Genomic DNA, 17,897 nt, shown 5'->3' with positions numbered 1-17,897 from the left:
AACAGGCATTTCCATTTCCAAGGTGGCATTTCCGTTACTACTTTCCAGAGTTTGGCGTGGCAATTTTATCTCCACTTGTGAAAATTTGGTGAAGAATTTCATCAAATTTGTCACCATTACCAATGCAGGGATTTTTTAGGATAACTTTATTATTAAAAGCTTTGTTCAATGTTTTTGTAAAATTTCAAAGATAAACTTAGTAGAACTGTAAAAATTTTTGACCCTACTCTTTATTCTATCTGCATGTTTAATCTCTCTCTTTTATGTGTTGTAATTCTGTATGTTTGTTTTTATGCTATCCTTTAGATCACTGTATTCCGTATGGGGTCCGAAGGGCAACAGGATATTGAGATGTCTATCTTAACTGCTCTCCTCAAAGGTGGGTCTTACAAGCAATTAGGAAGGATACACAAACCAACCCCAATAAGACAGTCCTAAATGCTCTCTGAGGTTGACTCAATATTAAAGCTTTGCATTCAGCTAACCTGAAAATGCTTGGCTTTAGGTTCAGATTAAGGTCCGATTAGCTCAAAGTGTAAAATTTAGATTGAAATTTTTGTGTAACTTTCCTCATCCGAAACCCTGGCATGGGAACACTTAAACAGCTATAACTCTGGTATTTTAATACATTTTATTACAGTTCTGGTGTATATTAATAAAGTTAGAAGAAATGGTGTAGAGATCAAAAGATTAACTGAATTTTTCCAGACCTGAAATGTGCTGTTTAAGCCTCAGGGCAAAATTTAGGATCGGTTCCCAGTTTTTTTGACTTCTGTCCTGTTTGCTGAAACAGCATCTGTTTTCAGTCTGCAGAGCACCTTGTAGCTGATACAGGCTCAGTGTGAGAATACTGGAGTCCCTAATGCTGAGATAAAGAGAGGAATTACCATACTCATCTCTGCAGGATCAGCCAGAGGAGCTGAGAGAAGGAGTCTTTTGGAAGAAAGGTTTAATGTTTGCCTTTAGCAACAGACTATAAAGTCAGCGTGGGGAGCTCTTAGGGAGTCAGAGAGAGAATTTGATTAATCCTTTTTGAAATTATGAATATGGGGTCAAATGAAAGATAAATTAACTTGTTGAATCCCCTGCTTTGCAATAGAATTGTGGCAATAGACTAAGGATCCAGGCTTGTTGTTTTCTAGTTCTTAGAGAAGTAAATTAAAGAAGATTGTCCAATCTTGTTTCATCATGCATAAAACACCAAAAACCTGTGCTTTTTTTTTCTCTTTAGGTACCAATGCATCTGCTCCAGACCAGCTAAGCTTGGCTTTGGCTTGGAATCGTGTAGACATTGCACGCAGCCAAATCTTTGTCTTCGGACATCACTGGCCAGTAAGACTGGTTTTCCTAGTGATATTATTTGGTAATAATTTAAAATAAGCAGTTGAGTATTCATTTCTTGGATTTTCTTGAAGCAGAAGCAGTATTGAATTCTGTTTTGTCCCAGCCTCATATAGGGTATCGTGTTGAGGATGGCCTGTTCGTTTTGAAATTTCCTCAGATTGCTATTTGCAAAAAGTTAGCAATGATTTAAACTCTATGTGCTTTAGAAAATCAATTTCATGACAAGCAGAAAAATAACCCTGTTTAATAATCCTTACAGGATTTGGAAGCAAGAAATGCATTTATTGGAAACAATCTGTAGTCTTACATACAGTTGAACAGTAGCAGTCCTGGTCACTCCCAGTGAATTGTGTAATCTGCTAACATTTTCTTGACTTCTGATGGTCTCAATGACATGTGCTTGCAGTTGACAGTGTCACCAACTACCTATTAAAGTACATAGGCAGACTGAGATTCACAGCACAGCTTAGGAGGAGTTGTGTGCCTCATTTCATTAATAGCTATGAAACTCTTGATTTGGATTAATGAAGCAAAATCCTGATGACCAAAGGAAACCTTTGCTGAAAATAGGCCCTAGCAGGGAGAGCTATGCCAATGAACTAATAAAGGGATCTTCAGTAGAGCTTTAGGTACTGAAATGAGATATTTCTCTCTCAAATTATTTTTTTGATGCTATACTAGTTGAAGTCAGCAGTGAAACACTGCAGTGCTTTTGTTCATTTGTGTAGTTAAAATGCTCTGTTTAAGCCACTTCTTGACTCACTGAGTTGATGGGTTTTGCTTTACTGCATGAGCCATCTGGTATTGAATTACTGTAAAGTGTCATGAGAAAACTAGGCTGCAAAAGGCTGTAAGAATGAAGTACAAGGTTTTTTTTTATTATTATTCAGATGTCTTTACTGAAGTTATAAAATGGTACTATTCATGTACGTGCTGTATATAATGTAGTTTATTTCATCTAGAATCCTGTATAATTTAAACTCTACTAACAAATGTTGCTACATATGCTATTTTATTCCTTCACTTACATATGATGTCTCCAATATTCAAAGTCTATTAAAATGCTTATACAGAGAATATTTAATGATTTTATAAAATATAAAGTATTATTATTCTAAAGCATTTATTTGGAAGGAATGTCCCAGTCTCCAGCTTGTTGTGATTAGATTCAAAAATACCAGTTGACAACTGAAGCCAGTTACTGCTTTGTCCTATTTCATACTCATATTCCATAACAATCTGTGGAAACAATATGAGTCAATTGTAGCCCATTGACATTTCAAATTCATGAAGATTGCTTTCAGTCCTGCATGTGCTGCAAGTTGGCAGATGCAGTTTTGTCTAGGCTATGAATAGCAAGGGGGAGACTATTTTTGAGAAACACAGAGAGCAAGCCTTGTTAAGGAAGAAGCCAGCAGACCCAGTCCTGTAGTTCTCTATGCAGAGCTCAGGTAGTTGTGATCTGGTTTATGTGTGCATGGAGGTTATATAAGCTGTTTGTTAGCTTGAGCAAATTAAGCCTCCAAACCACGGGCAAGTAGTGGCAAGATATTTGTATGTCTGCCTCCCTGACTTGGGTAGACAGAGTAGAATGGGGAAGAATGTAGCAGAGAATGGATGTGTCTCCACATAAACATAAACATTTTCTCCAGAATGTAAATGAACCAGCTAGTGGCTCTCTTCCTCCTTTCTACCTCTATGATATGGATGCTATTTGGCATTTTGCAACATTCTCCTTAAGTTCTTTTTCACCAGTTCCTTTTCTAGCTTTCTATATATGTAACTGATTTTTTCACTGAGAGCAAAGAAGCTGAAGTGTCAGGTAATTCAGTATTGTATCTTCCCAGTCCTCTCACACTGATTCTGTTTTGATACAGTCATCCTCTGTGTTAAGTCCCATGACAGTCTACCTATTTCACTGCTTTCACTTTCAGTGTTACTATGGTAGACATAATAGCTTTAAAGCAGTTGTAAGTCTGTAACTATGGAAAAGTTATTTACACTTACAGAGGGGATCATCTTAAGTTGACAGCATGCAAGAAGTGATGACTGGGGAGTGAGTTCAATAGGAGTGTGTTCAATGAAAGGTTCACTGTACAATGAATTAGATTTCTAATACTTGTGCATTATTAAATACAGCCCTTAGGAAGCCTTACAGCTGCTGATGGTACAGCCCCCGAGAAGGAAAAGAAGTCTCCAGCAGCTCAGACTAAAGCAGCCAGAGGGAAAGGAAAAGGGAAAAAAAAGGGAGGAAAAGCAAAAGAAGAGCCAGAAGAAGAAACAGATCCAAGAAAGCTTGAACTTCTGAACTGGGTGAGATGGAAATATTTGTATTAAAACTATTAAGGACTTCTTTGAGCATTTTTTTCTTCTTTCTCTATAGCTTTCTGTCAGTTTACAGGGGTGGGATTTAGCCTACCTTAAGGCTCTGAGAGACTGAATTATCCAAACAATATTAGTTTTTAAATATCCTGGAAAATGGTGCAAAAGGTATTATATCCTCTACAGCATGAACTTAAGACATGAGATATATTATTCCTGGGTACTCAAATCGTGTTTTTTAATGAGAGATTTTCTGTGTATTTTAAAGGCATCATGATAGGAATGTGAAAAGAGTGTCTGCAGTTTTAAAATTCCATTTTAAATGACCATTTTTAATCACCTAGAGTTCACTTAATTTTTCCAGTCTCATGTTTTTATTCCAATCTGGTTTTTGAGCAGGAGTGAACTGTTTTCTTATCACAGAAACAAAGTGGCTAGGCCATCCCAGGGAACAAAAAGAGAGGGAAAAATGCACATTTCCATCCTATAAAATAGTTATTTGCATATTTCCTTAGCCTCAGCAGTAGAATTCTGCAGGGAAATTTTGGTGCTGTTCAGTCTTTGAGACAGGAAACACTGCCTAATCCCATGTCAAAGTTGCATCTTGTTCCCTGCACTTGTCGGAAGGAAATAAGAACACCTGTGAACATCTTCATCCTTCCCTGTACACATTATTTATCAAGTGCACCCAGCTTGAACGTCTCCATTTCTTAAGTCTTTCATTTTCCAGTGCAGTAGGTTGGAGGTTTGATTGTCTGGATTAAAGTTCATGTGTCAAGGAGACTGCTACTCAGGGGTTTTCCTCTCTCCCACTTGGTTCTGACCCCTTAGGCTCTGTTAAGAGAACATCCTTAAGGCTTTCTGAACATTTTCCAAATGCAAAATGGAGTTGGTGAAGGGAAAGAAGCGTTTCTTCGATGGTTTGAGTCTTTCAACAGTACATGTTGCCATTTCTCTTTTAGGCAGCAGTTTGAGTGGTTGATACATACATGAGTTATCAGGGTAAATTATATCAACTTATTTTCAAATTTATACATTATTTTTCTTAATTTTAACCTGCTCCTATCATATTGAGCAAGTAAATCTCTTCCTCACATAATATATGAAGAATGGTATGTCTGGTTTAGTTATTAAATACTAAATAAAATGACTGAAAGCTACAGTCACATTTTCTACGATCTCTGCCATCTGAAGACTATACCAAACTATACCATCTGTTTTGACTTGCATGTGGGTGAAACATCATTTTCTGAATTGGTTTTCACTTGTAGATTAATCTATGTATTTGGGAACTTGGGAATCTCCTAAGTAGTGGAAATGCTTATGTTTGGCCAGCCACCTCTTCTCTGCTTGCATAGTCTCATGTTCTCCATTCTGCAATTCAGGTGAATTCTCTGGAGCAGGCTATGCTAGATGCATTGGTTCTGGATCGAGTTGACTTTGTGAAACTTCTTATTGAAAATGGAGTGAACATGCAACACTTCCTTACTATACCTCGACTGGAAGAACTTTATAATACTGTGAGTGTGCAGAAACAATAAAACAATATCCTGCAGTATCTTATTGGTATTGTATTTAACAGGGATATCTTTTCTTCTTCTTCTTCCATTGTACACTACAAAAATTGTTTTGTTTCTGAAAATCTGTGAGCCTTGACAGTACATAAAAATTGGATAGTAGTAGAGGAAGGCCTTGCTGTAACTCATAATGGCCTAATGTTTTCATACTTACGCACATTGCCAATAGCTGAGCCTGCAGCAAGCTTCAGAAACTCTTATGATTTATTATGTAAACATAGTGATGTATTTAAAATGCGTAGTAAGAGCACTTAAAGAATTTAAAGCAGATAGTAAAACTTTGTAACTGTAGCCCAGTTCCTTCTATGTAGCCCTGCAAGAGTGGTGGTGGCACATAATTGCCTGCAGTTCTGCTTACAGCTGGAGGCAGATCATTAATGGCATTTCTGTTTGTGAAAAATATGAAGAATTGAAGCTCTAATGGACAGTAAATATTTTTGTTTCAGAGACTGGGTCCACCAAATACACTGCATTTGCTAGTCAGAGATGTGAAGAAGGTAAGCTTAGCTAACAGCTGCATTATATTTGCATGGTTATGTTGACTGTATGAGTCAACAGTAAAAGCAAGCATAGCATGGGGGAAAACAAACATTTGAAATTAGATGGTAGCTGTGAAGGAAAGTCAAATTATTTCTTGTGGCAAACAGTGGTGTCAGTCTAAATGAGGTATGACTATATTACACTGCTAGTAATTTAAAAGCTAAGGAGAGGAAAGTTAAGCTGCTAGAAGTGTAATATATTTTTCCAGATTTAGACTGATACTGTTTCTTTTCTACAAGAAGTCCTCAATACAGCTTACAAAGCTCCTTAAAAAGGAGAAGTGAAAGGTAAGGCCTGCTAGGTTATCAGGACTCCCACCCCTTGCCAGCACAGAATTTGTTCCCCTTTTGTTTGTTTCCTTGAATGTTTTTCGTCATTTTATCTTCCAAGCGATGCTTCTTTTACTTGGGAGAAGATCCATTCTGTTTCTCAGTGCTACAACTCCTTACTCTGTTATTCATTTGTTTCCATTATGTGCGAATTAGTTCATTATATGTGAACAAGTTCATCATGAGATCTGTTGTTACATTTGCTTTGTTTAAAGTCTGGGGCTTTTATTCAGTACAACATAAACATATGGAATAGTCTGTATTCCTTTTGCAAGGAAAACTCCCTTTCATTCCAGGGAGATTTAGTATGGGAATTCTGCAGTACTGCATTAATGTATAATTCATATTAATCTATTTACTTATTCAGTGTTTGTCTTTTTCAGTGTTACTAATGCTCTTCTGCATTGTTCTCTTTCTGTCTGCTTCTTTTTGCCTTTTCATTCCATTTTCATGGCTCACTCATTCAGCGGCAGTCTCGGGGATTCAGTTGGGTTAACATGGAGGTGATGTGTTTGCTTAGAGTATAGTTGCTTCATCTAGCTACTGCTCAGTGGTGCTGTGGAATCAGAGTTGTTATAGGATGTAGTTTGAACAATGAAGCGTAGTATTCAGCTCATAGCTCTGAGAGTTAATGCAACTATCTAGTTTTTAATAATATGACAGTGGAAGTTATACAATCTGTTTTTTCCCTCAATTATGTGCTGCAGATTAATCCAAATATTCTGCATTGTAGTCTTAACTTTGTAGATAGTATTATGATGAAATATAAGTTTCCATACAATGCAGGATATGTATGGTATTCACTGTGAAATTAAGCAGGCCATGCTTTTGCAGTGGATTAATAATCAGTACAAGGTTATCTAAATGCATAAAAGTAACTCTTTTAAATATATCTGTACTGTATGGGCACTGGCATACTGTATGAGTAAATCACAAATGGAAAATTTGTCCTCATCTGAAAACACTGCCAACATGAAATAAAAAGACCCCAAAATGTACATGATATGAATCAGAGGCTGCTAATCTCATACAAGTATTGAGAGAATGAGACTATCAGCTACAAATACTATCCATATTCCAGTATAAGCATGAAATGATATGTTTAACCAGGCAATTTAATATATATTGTGTTTTCTTATCCTAAATACTTATTTTGTTTTCTTTGTTAGGGAAATCTTCCACCAGATTATCATATTAGCCTAATAGATATTGGTCTTGTACTTGAATATCTCATGGGTGGAGCTTATCGCTGCAACTATACTCGAAAAAGTTTTCGGACTCTTTATAATAACTTATTTGGACCAAAGAGGGTAAGAATGAGTTAATTCTGGATGTGACCATCATACTCATGGTAAAAATAAATAATCCTCTGTACCTTCCTCTTTGTAAAACACTGTGTCCAGGTCTAAAGAAATGCTGTACAACTGAAATTGAAACTCTGGTAGTGAAGTCGTGTAAGAAACCTGTAAAATACCTTTTAATACCTTTTAACCTAATATATTTTAAAGGATAGGAGGATGTAAAAGGTGGTAAATATATTGTTCTGGAAATGAAATTCTTCCTATTTCAATAGCTTACAATCCAAGCATTTCTAACTCTGGTGTTTGTGTATTCACTTATTCCTATTTTAAGCTTTAGCTTAATATTATAGCACTCTTCTAACTGTAAATTGTATTGATCAGACCAGACCAATTGATCAATTAAATATAACCAACACTAGTCTTAACCTGGGTACAGCAAAGGATTCAATCTGAATACAGAACTATGAACCTGTTACAGGGCGTTCTTTAAGGACCTGCTATGAATTTAAATCATATCCCACTGAAATCACTGCAATGTCAGTAAAGCTTTTCATAGTCATGACCTGAGCACAGAGCGTGCATTGTTAAAAGCTCTATTCTAAGCAAATAGACTAATTTTCTCTGTTAGCTTATTTATTTTAGTTCAGCCTTGAAAGTCAAATGAAGCTCTGTAGCCTAATTACAAAAAAGCAATTGTTTCAGACGGTCAAAATGCCAGTCAAAGCCCAAGCAAGCTATTCTCTAGTCAACATACGGTACATATATAGTGTTGTACTACCTGATGGTTACAAATGTACAATAAATCTTCTGTAGAAGAAGAAAATCAGAGATTTCATAATAGAGAAGAAGGAATATTTAGTGGGAAAGTACAAGAAGTTTATTTTTTACTGTTTCCTGTGAGTATCTTTACCCTATAACTGCTTAGAAGCACTGGAGATTTTTTCAACATTTTGTAATCAGGTAACGATTTTCATTCTCAAAAGTGGTAACTGATTGAGTTAGTCATTTAACTCTTCTATCTGAATCAAAAGATTTCACTTGGGTTCAGGATGGAAAATGTTTTCTAACCCATTGCCTTCACTGCAAATACATTTAAGAGGGAGAATAATAATATGATTATTTAGAATAGCAAATTTAATAATAAATAGCCTATGTAAGCAAATTAAAAGATGTTTTCTTTGGTATTGTCTTTGAATTTTCCCTCCCATCTAACTAATTTCCTTCTCTATTTTTAATATTCAGCCAAAAGCTCTTAAATTGCTTGGGATGGAGGTAAGTTTTTATTGTAAAATACAGGTTTTGTCAGTATATTTATTGCTAAAATTCTGCACTTGTTCTTAGCTTTTTCACTATTGGCTTAAAGTAAATTGCACCTAGATGGCATCTTCCATTTTTTGAACAGCCTCTGAAATACTTACAGTGTTTTCTATGGATAATGTCTTGAGAGCAGCTTAGAGCTTTGCTCTATAATCCTCAAGCAGTTTTTAGCACTGTTAGGCAATAACATGTTCCATGTTGGAACATATATAGATCTTAATCATTTAGATGTGAACACAGATGATGTTCAAGAGAGAATGTGATCCAGCAGTGCTACTTGCAGTCAAAGCCTCCTCAACTGTAAAGTAACAATTTGTGCACAAGTAAGATTTTATCGTAGGGAAACATTCAACTGAAGTAAAAAAAAATATTGTGGCATGTTAGATTCTATCTTCCACTATAAAACATCTTTACTAACAGGTATGACATGATGCTTTATAAATATGACATGGAACTGAACCAGCATTACAGGTCAAAACCTTTCCTCAAGTACTTATGTGTCTGCAGAAATCTTAAATTGAAATCACAGTGTTCAAGATCCAGTCTGGGATGATGTTTGATTTGGGGAAACCTCATCTTCTTTTGGAGGTAGTTGCTTTTGTTCCTGAAAATGCATTAATATACACTAGCAGAGCCTTTACATAAAGAGGACAGGGATATTTCCCTGTGAACTATACTTCTATTAATGCCGTGATAGTATTTGAACACAATGTATGTACATGATGCTTGTGTTAAATTTGGTGTATAGTACATCCACGTACAAAAATCTCTCTTTCCCCAAGCAGATGGGCAGCTTTCTTATCTACAGAGAAAGTGTCAATCATGATCAATTTCCTGTCTGATCAACTTCATATTTTCTAACGGATTTGGGCCAAACGCTTAGCCTCTCAGAGGTGCAGCCCTACTTGATCATACTTGAACATATGGGTTACTTGTTTCTCCAATAGCAATCAAATCAAGATTTTGATTTGCCTGTTTCTTTCAGTGGGAAATGTTTTTTATGTGACACAAACTGGACTGTTCTTGACAGTGGGTGTAGCCTACTTCCATTCTTCCAAGAGAAAAGAAAGGAGGCTCCCCACCCAGCCACCCAGTACTAAGTACTTTAACACTAGTAGTTTAAGCTCCTGAGCACTTTATTTTTGTTATTCAGAGTTTTGATTTGATTTGATCTTTCTAATGTGCAATTTTTGGTCCTCTTTTTGAAATTTCATGCCCTTTATTTTGAAAATGCCCAACAATTTCTTCATGTGCCTATTATTATTAATGACCACTAAGTTTTCCATAAGAGACAAAGGTAGCCACTTGCAGTTCTCAGAACTGCTAGAAGAGAAAATACATACTTAAATGGTGAGTGAAGAGTCTTTTTTGGAATCTGGAGGTGTAGTGCTGAGCCCTGAATTGGTGTTTAAGTTCATATTGCTGCATAGTGTCATAAAACAGTGCGTTATGCCATACTTGCTTATATGAACAGGAACTGATTTCATAGAATAGTAACTGCTTTTACTAGCAATACACCTCTGAGACCAGAATCACACCTTGCAGTGATGATGAGCTCTGTCTACACCTGTATATGCAATGTTCTACCTACACTTTTTTAAACCCTAATTTTCCCAATCATGGCTTTTCTCCCTTCAGGATCCTGCTTCATTGTCAGTACTTCCCTTCAGTTACTTCCTTGTTGGTTCCTGTAGTCATGGCCTATCATCCCTATCCCTTTAAGAAATGGGATACTTTTACCTTCTGTTTTCACTGCATACATAAGAGGAGATTGCTTACTCAAAGGTGAACACTACCTTTAGTATCATACTGTTCTTAAGGACACTACCTGCCTGCCTTTTCCCTTTGCATGTTTAACACTCTTTCCACCTGCATGTCAGTCTGAAAACTACTTTGATATCTGAGTTATTCAGCACTGTTTTCAGGAATAGATTCAGACATATCAAATCAGAAATTACAGTGGAACCTATTTATAGTGAATTCACGTTTGGTAAAGCTCCACTGACACTGCAATAGAATTCATTAAATATTAATTCATTGCAATTACACAGGCAGTAGAGATATACTTAACAGCACAGTGTAAAGTGATGGGGTATGATAGGTTTCTATTGTTCTTACCCAGGATGGGTGATCTGTAGTTAAGTATGCAATAAACAGTTCTCTTGTTTAAAATATTAACCCAGCCCAGTGCTAGCCCAGTGCATGCTCTGTCCTGTGTTGTTCTTCATGGTTTTGTCTCTGTTGGCATCCGTTGTAGTAAACAGCAAAAACAAAGTAAATTTTAATTATAAATATCATATCCTCTCAATGATTTTCTGTGCATGATGCAATTGTCAGGTTAACTCTTAAAAACCGATGGGGAGAGTTTTGCTTCTGTTCTCCACAGGATGATGAGCCTCCCACCAAAGGAAAGAAGAAGAAGAAGAAGAAGAAGAAGGAGGAAGAGATTGATATTGATGTGGATGACCCAGAAGTCAGCCGCTTTCAATATCCATTTCATGAACTGATGGTATGGGCCGTGCTGATGAAACGGCAAAAGATGGCACTCTTTCTTTGGCAGCGAGGGGAGGAAACCATGGCCAAGGCACTTGTTGCCTGTAAACTGTACAAGTCTATGGCCCATGAATCTTCTGAGAGTGAACTGGTGGACGACATCTCTCAGGATTTGGACAACAACTCCAAGTTAGTTGATGTGGAACAGAGTACATGTCTGTCTGATATAGGGAGTTGCCTGACCTGTGGAAAGCTTATTTTAAGTAAAGTACAATTAATTTTTAGACTGTGGATTCACGGAATGCTGTTTGGAGCCTGTTTATCAATAGCAAACAAGGCAAAATTGGGTTTCAGAGTCTGAATGCAACACTAACTAGGAGAAGACTTGTATTTTTATGACAGCACACATTCTTTCTTCAGCTTCTTTCTCTGTACAGCTAGCTTCACAGCGTTACTTCCAAGATTTACTCTTGTAAACAAATATGTATCTGATCATATATCTAAACCAGCCTTAAGATGTCATTGGTCTAAGCTGATTCTCTCTGATTACTAAAAATTTGGCGCTTTGGCCCGCTGTCCCAAATCAGGTTTGAGTCTTTTTGTTCTGGTTGTTGTACATGCAGGCGGGAAGATGTGACCCCCTTTGAATAGAGTGGAACCCCAAATGCAAGCAAACTCTGTGATTTTTAAATCACACTTCACCAGATTTATCTTGTTTTTTCCAGAGATTTTGGTCAGCTGGCTGTAGAACTTCTGGATCAATCCTATAAACATGATGAGCAGATTGCTATGAAATTACTGACCTATGAACTAAAAAACTGGAGTAATTCCACCTGTCTGAAACTGGCTGTGGCAGCCAAACACAGGGACTTCATAGCTCATACATGCAGCCAGATGCTTTTAACAGACATGTGGATGGGGCGACTACGCATGCGGAAAAACCCTGGCCTTAAGGTATTTCTTTTGTACAATTGCTATCAAAGGTGCAGCTTGTTGTACGTAACACTGCATCATTTATAATATATACATAGAACAAATTGAGTTACTAACCATAAGCGTTTTAAGAGCTTATCTATTTTGAAGCTAACATTTTTTGTTTCCAAATTCAGGACATTTAAGGAACAATACCCCATAACAAAGGAGAATGTAAGATCATAAAAGGCTTAATGTGATTGAAATCTGAGTGCAAAGTTGAGGCTTTTAATGAATAATGAAATCTATTCATTGAAAACATATACTTCTGATTAGTTGTATATGAGCCAAAAAATCCTCATTACGGACAGATGGTTCTTACACTGCTTAATATTCTACCAAATGGTACTCAGAGATGATGAGTGAGTCTGTGCAATTGCATTGTGTGAAACTGTGGGACTTTTATTTCCATCTTCTGTGATTTGATTCCATATACTGATTTTCACTTTTTCTGGTTATGAGTATTTTAAGGGGAGTGTCACAAACAAGACATATTGAGTGAGACAGTTATTATGGAAGTAGGGTGATTTTTGCCTGTGCATATTTTGATGTGATATGTCCTTTCTTTGTTACATAATGCAATGACTATGATCCATATGTAGGCCTCTCATCATGGTGCCACCTTCAGTCTTACATCCTTATTTCTTGAATCCCTTATTACTAACAAAGTGCCATGCCTACCTTCCCAGGCCATGCTCCAAGCTCACATATGTATTTCCCACTCTGTCATTCTCAACTTCTTTCTACCTTCCCATGTCTCCCACTTAAACTCATTTAAAATCTTGAGGCAAGTCTCCTGCCTCCCAAATTGCATCATGGTGCTTTCTAAATCTGTTCATTGATTTCCTTTCTTTTCTCTGAAATGTTCTTCTGCCCATTAATATCTTAGTTTTATTACCTACATTCTTCTCTTAACCTTTTTTCTGTATTTCATCAACTCGTATCTGTGTCCTGTATCTCTGCAATCTCATTCAGCAGAACTGAATCTGCAAAGCTTCTTTTACACTTTCACAAGTTTTTTTTTAACTAAAAAAACTAATTATAGTAGTTGACTGAAATAACTGTAAACTCCAGAAAGTACCTGAACCCCTTCTCCCAGTGCCACTGTGTCATTCCATTTAATTTATCTGCTCAAGTCTCATTCTGGAGCACAATTTCTTAATTGCAGTGTATTCATGGAGACAGGAAGTGTACCAGAGTGCTGTCTTTCCATCCAGCAACTTACTGGTGGAGCTCCATAAACACTACATATTCATTATTTTTGTAGGTTTAGGGATAGCGGAGTATTCTGAATGTTATGCAAAAGCATTGTTTAAAGGGTTTGTCTCATTATAAAAAATATTGTAAACAAGTACTGCTGTCTAACTTGAATTCTTTTTTATTGTGCAGGTTATAATGGGGATCCTCTTCCCTCCCACCATCCTTTTCCTAGAGTTTCGCAGTTATGATGATTATTCTTATCAGTCATCAAGAGAAAATGAAGAGGGTAAAGAAAAGGAGGAGGAAAATGTGGTCAGTATGGAGTTTATCAGGAAGTTCTAACACGTCAAGCAAACTCAATTTGCTGACTTCTAGGCCACTCAGGTTAAAATCTTAACTGCCTGGGTGGGATCAAAATCATTGAAAAGCTTGGGAGTGTATAGGCTGGGTTCTCTGGGTGTATAAGTTGTCTGTGTGGTTACACTGATTTATCATAGTTAAGGATGTGTATTTTTGAAGTTTTTAAAAAGACAATAGAACTGGGGTAATCTAGTGCTCAGAGGAAGCATCTGGCAGTTGACGGTTAGCTAGGATTGCAGTTGAGAAAAGCCACCATATGTAACGTCAATTGTTGAAAAATTTTGGTCTTCCAGGATGCGAATGTGGATGCAGGCTCCCGGAAAGGAGATGAAGAGAATGGAAATAAAAACCAGAGAAGCCTTCCAATTGGAACAAAGATCTATGAGTTCTATAATGCGCCCATTGTCAAATTCTGGTTCTACACAGTAAGTCGTGGTGATTAAACTGATGGTAATCATTGTTCTTACATTTGTAAAACTTAAGATTCCTACATAAAAATAATAACCAGGTAATAATTAAATAAATAATAGTGGCTTTAATGGGATCTCCTTGATGAGTAAAGTACTCCCTTTATTCAGAGAAAGAAGCATGGACAGTGAAGCAATGAATAACTAGCTTACACTGTCACCCTTTAAAGCTCCTACAGACTTTGAAGGAGACCCTGTCTGGCTCATCATATGCTAAATTTAGTGCAAGCTCCACAATCCAGTCATCCCAGCAGGGCTGGATTCTCTCGTTTTCTAAAGGCTCTGGTGCCTGTTCTGCTTTGAAATAATACTTTATAACCCAGGTAAAGCCACAATATTCAGTGCTTGCTATTTGCTTAGTCGACATTCATGCTCAGACAACTGCAGCCTCAACGAAAGCACAGATGCAGACTCAGAATTCTAAGACTCAATAGAAGCTTTTTCTCATACTTAAATAATTAAAAACTGTATAAACGAAAAGATTTGATTTTTGGAAAACATCTAATTTTTCTCTCTTTAATGGAGTGCATCAAGAATTATCTGGTGCCAAACTCTGTTTTAATAGAGCAGAAAGAAATATCCATGCTACTGCTCATAAATTTAATGTATGCCCTATGTGAAGGATACTGTTTTCTCTTTTATTTAAAGTTAGGACTTCTGATAGCTAATATGTATTAAAATTATATAGGTTTTTAGTTTTAGCACATCATAATTGCAAAACACTGTGCAGATCCCTTTTTATTGCCTATATAAATAGTTTAAATACAAAATTCCTATTTAATTTCAAACAAAAATATTCAACCTGATTTCATGAGTGTAAAGAAAGTAGGTTATAGAAGGTTAAAAAAGCCTCAGGTACAAAGGACCTGATCAGAGCGCACTGGAATTGTTGTCCTGCGTATTTCTATGAACTTCAGATAATTTAGCAGCCTGGATTGCACATTCCACAGCATCTGTCATTCCTCCTACTCCTGCTGCTAGAGGCCCACGGCCTCTGCTTGTGTGTCTGGCAGCTGCAGCGAGGGCATTGCAGCAGGCCCACTTCTTTCAGAGAAAAAAACTTCTCTTTACCCAAGTGAAAGTCTTCAACCCCTGAATCCATCAGGAATAGGAAGATGACTTGAAATGTTGGCACTTCTGGAAAGATAATCTAAATTTGTAGGACTGCCAATATGGCTTGCTACTGTTTCCAAAGCTTTGATGAAGGAGTCCTGTTTTCTTAGGACAACCACAGCCACAGTACAGTTCTTTGGAGCTGTCATATCTGTTGGAGATGCCTATTTTCTAAAAATTGAAGTAAAATTTAAAGGATAGTTATAAACAAAATACATCTGAATTCAATACTTCTGAAGCAGGTTAGTTGCTTCTGTAATTTTATACAGTTCCTAGTACTACTGTAACAGAGTAACATTCTCATGATATTCACATCTCACAATAAAAGCGTACAAATGATCTGTATGCCATTGAAAACCACAATACATATTCGTTTCTCCAGTGTTAATAGCTCTCTAGTTAGTATTTGGCACTTTCTGAGGATATTGAAAATTGTGAACGTGAATACCTTCAGAACATAGAAAAAACAGCATTTAAATGCATTTTGCAGTGCATTATACTGTTATAACGAGGCACAATCTCAATATATCTTCATATAAATATCACAGTTAAGGGCAGGCTTCACTTTCATGCATTTTGCAGACCCCTCAGCAAAGAAGATTTTGCTGCCTTCTACGTTTGCTCTCTTCTTTCATGACTGGACATGCTGATGCAGCCTTCTGTGCTCTTACTGAATTAGACTTCAGCAAGAAAATCATTCCTGAGGTTAGAGTTTACTTAAAGTAACCAAAATATCTGCAAGTATATTGTCTGTTCATGCAGGTGGATTTAAGTAACAAACACAGAAACAAAAGTGTTTTAAGGCCTAATATAAGAAGTTTGTATGCTTCTGGCCTTGCATAAAGAGAATGTTTTGCCAGAACTGTCTCAACTCTGTTATTTCACAGTGGAGGAAAGTGGGCGGCTTGTGTGGCTCATCCTTTCCTCTCCACTCCAGGTAGCTGCTACTCACATCCCTGCCTTCTCTTTCTGCTTTAGATCTGTTAGAGATGGTAGATAAGCAGTTTACGTTGAATATTTCATTTACTGTTTCTTTAAAAAAACCTGTCTTCCTCCTGGAAAAAAACTTTTGTTTTACTACTGTTTTGCTTACCTTTTTTCTTTTCTTTCTTTCCTTTTTTTTTGTTTTTTGTTTTTTGTTTTTTGTTTTTTTTGTTTTTTTTCTGCAAATGATAGCCATTGAATCCATTTTGGATTCCTAACTCAGGACTTCCAAGCTTTCTGAAGTTTTGAGCTTGGCCAGTCACCAATGGCTGCTGTGAGGCATGGAGACAGCAGCATCAGCAGCTGCACATCCACACCAGCAGTCACCAGTAGTTGTGGAAAACTGAATTATTGCTCTACTGACTTACAGTGAAGTTCCAGAACTTCTACTGGAACCAGCAGGGACTGATTCTTTATGTGGTAGTTATCTAAAGTAACTGAATACTGCCTAAATGCAAATGGATCCTAGGATCTGTCATCTAAAGTCCGTAACAGATTTCTTTTCTTTTCTCTTTTCTTTTCTTCTCTTTTCTTTTCTTCTCTTTTCTTTTCTTTTCTTTTCTTTTCTTTTCTTTTCTTTTCTTTTCTTTTCTTTTCTTTTCTTTTCTTTTCTTTTCTTCTCCTTTTCTTTTCTTTTCTTTTCTTTTCTTTTCTTTTCTTTTCTTTTCTTTTCTTTTCTTTTCTTTTCTTTTCTTTTCTTTTCTTTTTTCTTTTTGCTTTTCTTTTTGCTTTTCTTTTTGCTTTTCTTTTGTTTTCTATTCTTTTCTATTCTTTTCTTTTTTCTTTTCTCTTTTCTTTTCTTTTCTTTTCTTTTCTTCTTTATTTTATTTCTTTTTTTTTTGATGTAGATATCTTACCTGGGTTACTTGATGCTGTTTAATTATATGATCTTGGTGCCAATGGAACAGTGTCCATCAGTCCAGGAGTGGATTGTCATCTCCTACATTGTGACATTGGCTTTAGAGAAAGTAAGAGAGGTAAAGTCTGATCATCATAATAGAATCCTTGGAAAGCACTTCTTCCTTAGAGGTAATAATGACATAGACTTCTGCAGTGAGTTGAGAAGCTGTATGCAAGAGAGAAGACTCTCTCAGCCGTAGAGACCCAACCTGCCCATCACTGGAAAGAATTTCATGTATAACCTATTCCTGTATCTTAAAGTCTTTTCTTGTTGGGGAAAAGGGCAGGCAAAAATGCCCTGAGGACAGCAGTCAGAATGACAAAGTGAGTTTCTTTGTTATTCCCTTAAATATTTTCAAGGGAGAGCATGGCCATAGTTCATAGAGTAAATCTCAGTGGGCACCAGCTGCGTTGATCCTGTTGTTCACTTCTGATGCAGCATCCTTGATGAGAACTGCAGGCAGTTTGGGGAAATTAGGAGCAGAATGTAACCTACCTCTTGGCACTTTTATATGAGAAAGATAGCATAAAAACTTCCACGATATTTGCCTGCTACAGTTTGGTTTGCACTTGGCCTATTCTATCTGATTCAAATTCCCTTCTGAGTACACAACTCATACTAACTTTATTTGGAGGTAAATGCAGATACAAAATCAGTAAGCCAGATGTCCTGATTTA

General features: G+C 36.7%; 1 protein-coding gene across 1 annotated transcript in view; it reads left to right on the top strand.

Annotated features, from left to right (window-relative positions):
- The window catches only part of TRPM1 (transient receptor potential cation channel subfamily M member 1), a 142,721-nt gene that overhangs the window by 111,115 nt on the left and 13,709 nt on the right, over positions 1 to 17,897 (top strand). The window contains exons 9-20 of the mRNA XM_062583416.1: positions 307 to 379; positions 1,232 to 1,332; positions 3,484 to 3,657; positions 5,052 to 5,186; positions 5,690 to 5,740; positions 7,282 to 7,422; positions 8,656 to 8,685; positions 11,117 to 11,412; positions 11,949 to 12,177; positions 13,585 to 13,707; positions 14,049 to 14,180; positions 17,168 to 17,296. Coding sequence (XP_062439400.1) covers positions 307 to 379; positions 1,232 to 1,332; positions 3,484 to 3,657; positions 5,052 to 5,186; positions 5,690 to 5,740; positions 7,282 to 7,422; positions 8,656 to 8,685; positions 11,117 to 11,412; positions 11,949 to 12,177; positions 13,585 to 13,707; positions 14,049 to 14,180; positions 17,168 to 17,296 — 1,614 coding nt within the window. The remainder of the gene's footprint in view (positions 1 to 306; positions 380 to 1,231; positions 1,333 to 3,483; positions 3,658 to 5,051; positions 5,187 to 5,689; positions 5,741 to 7,281; positions 7,423 to 8,655; positions 8,686 to 11,116; positions 11,413 to 11,948; positions 12,178 to 13,584; positions 13,708 to 14,048; positions 14,181 to 17,167; positions 17,297 to 17,897) is intronic.

Source organism: Rhea pennata, chromosome 10, assembly GCF_028389875.1.
Source record: "Rhea pennata isolate bPtePen1 chromosome 10, bPtePen1.pri, whole genome shotgun sequence".
NCBI lineage: Eukaryota > Metazoa > Chordata > Aves > Rheiformes > Rheidae > Rhea > Rhea pennata.
Note: the sequence above shows the minus strand (reverse complement) of the source record. Positions and strands in the feature narration are given on the sequence as shown.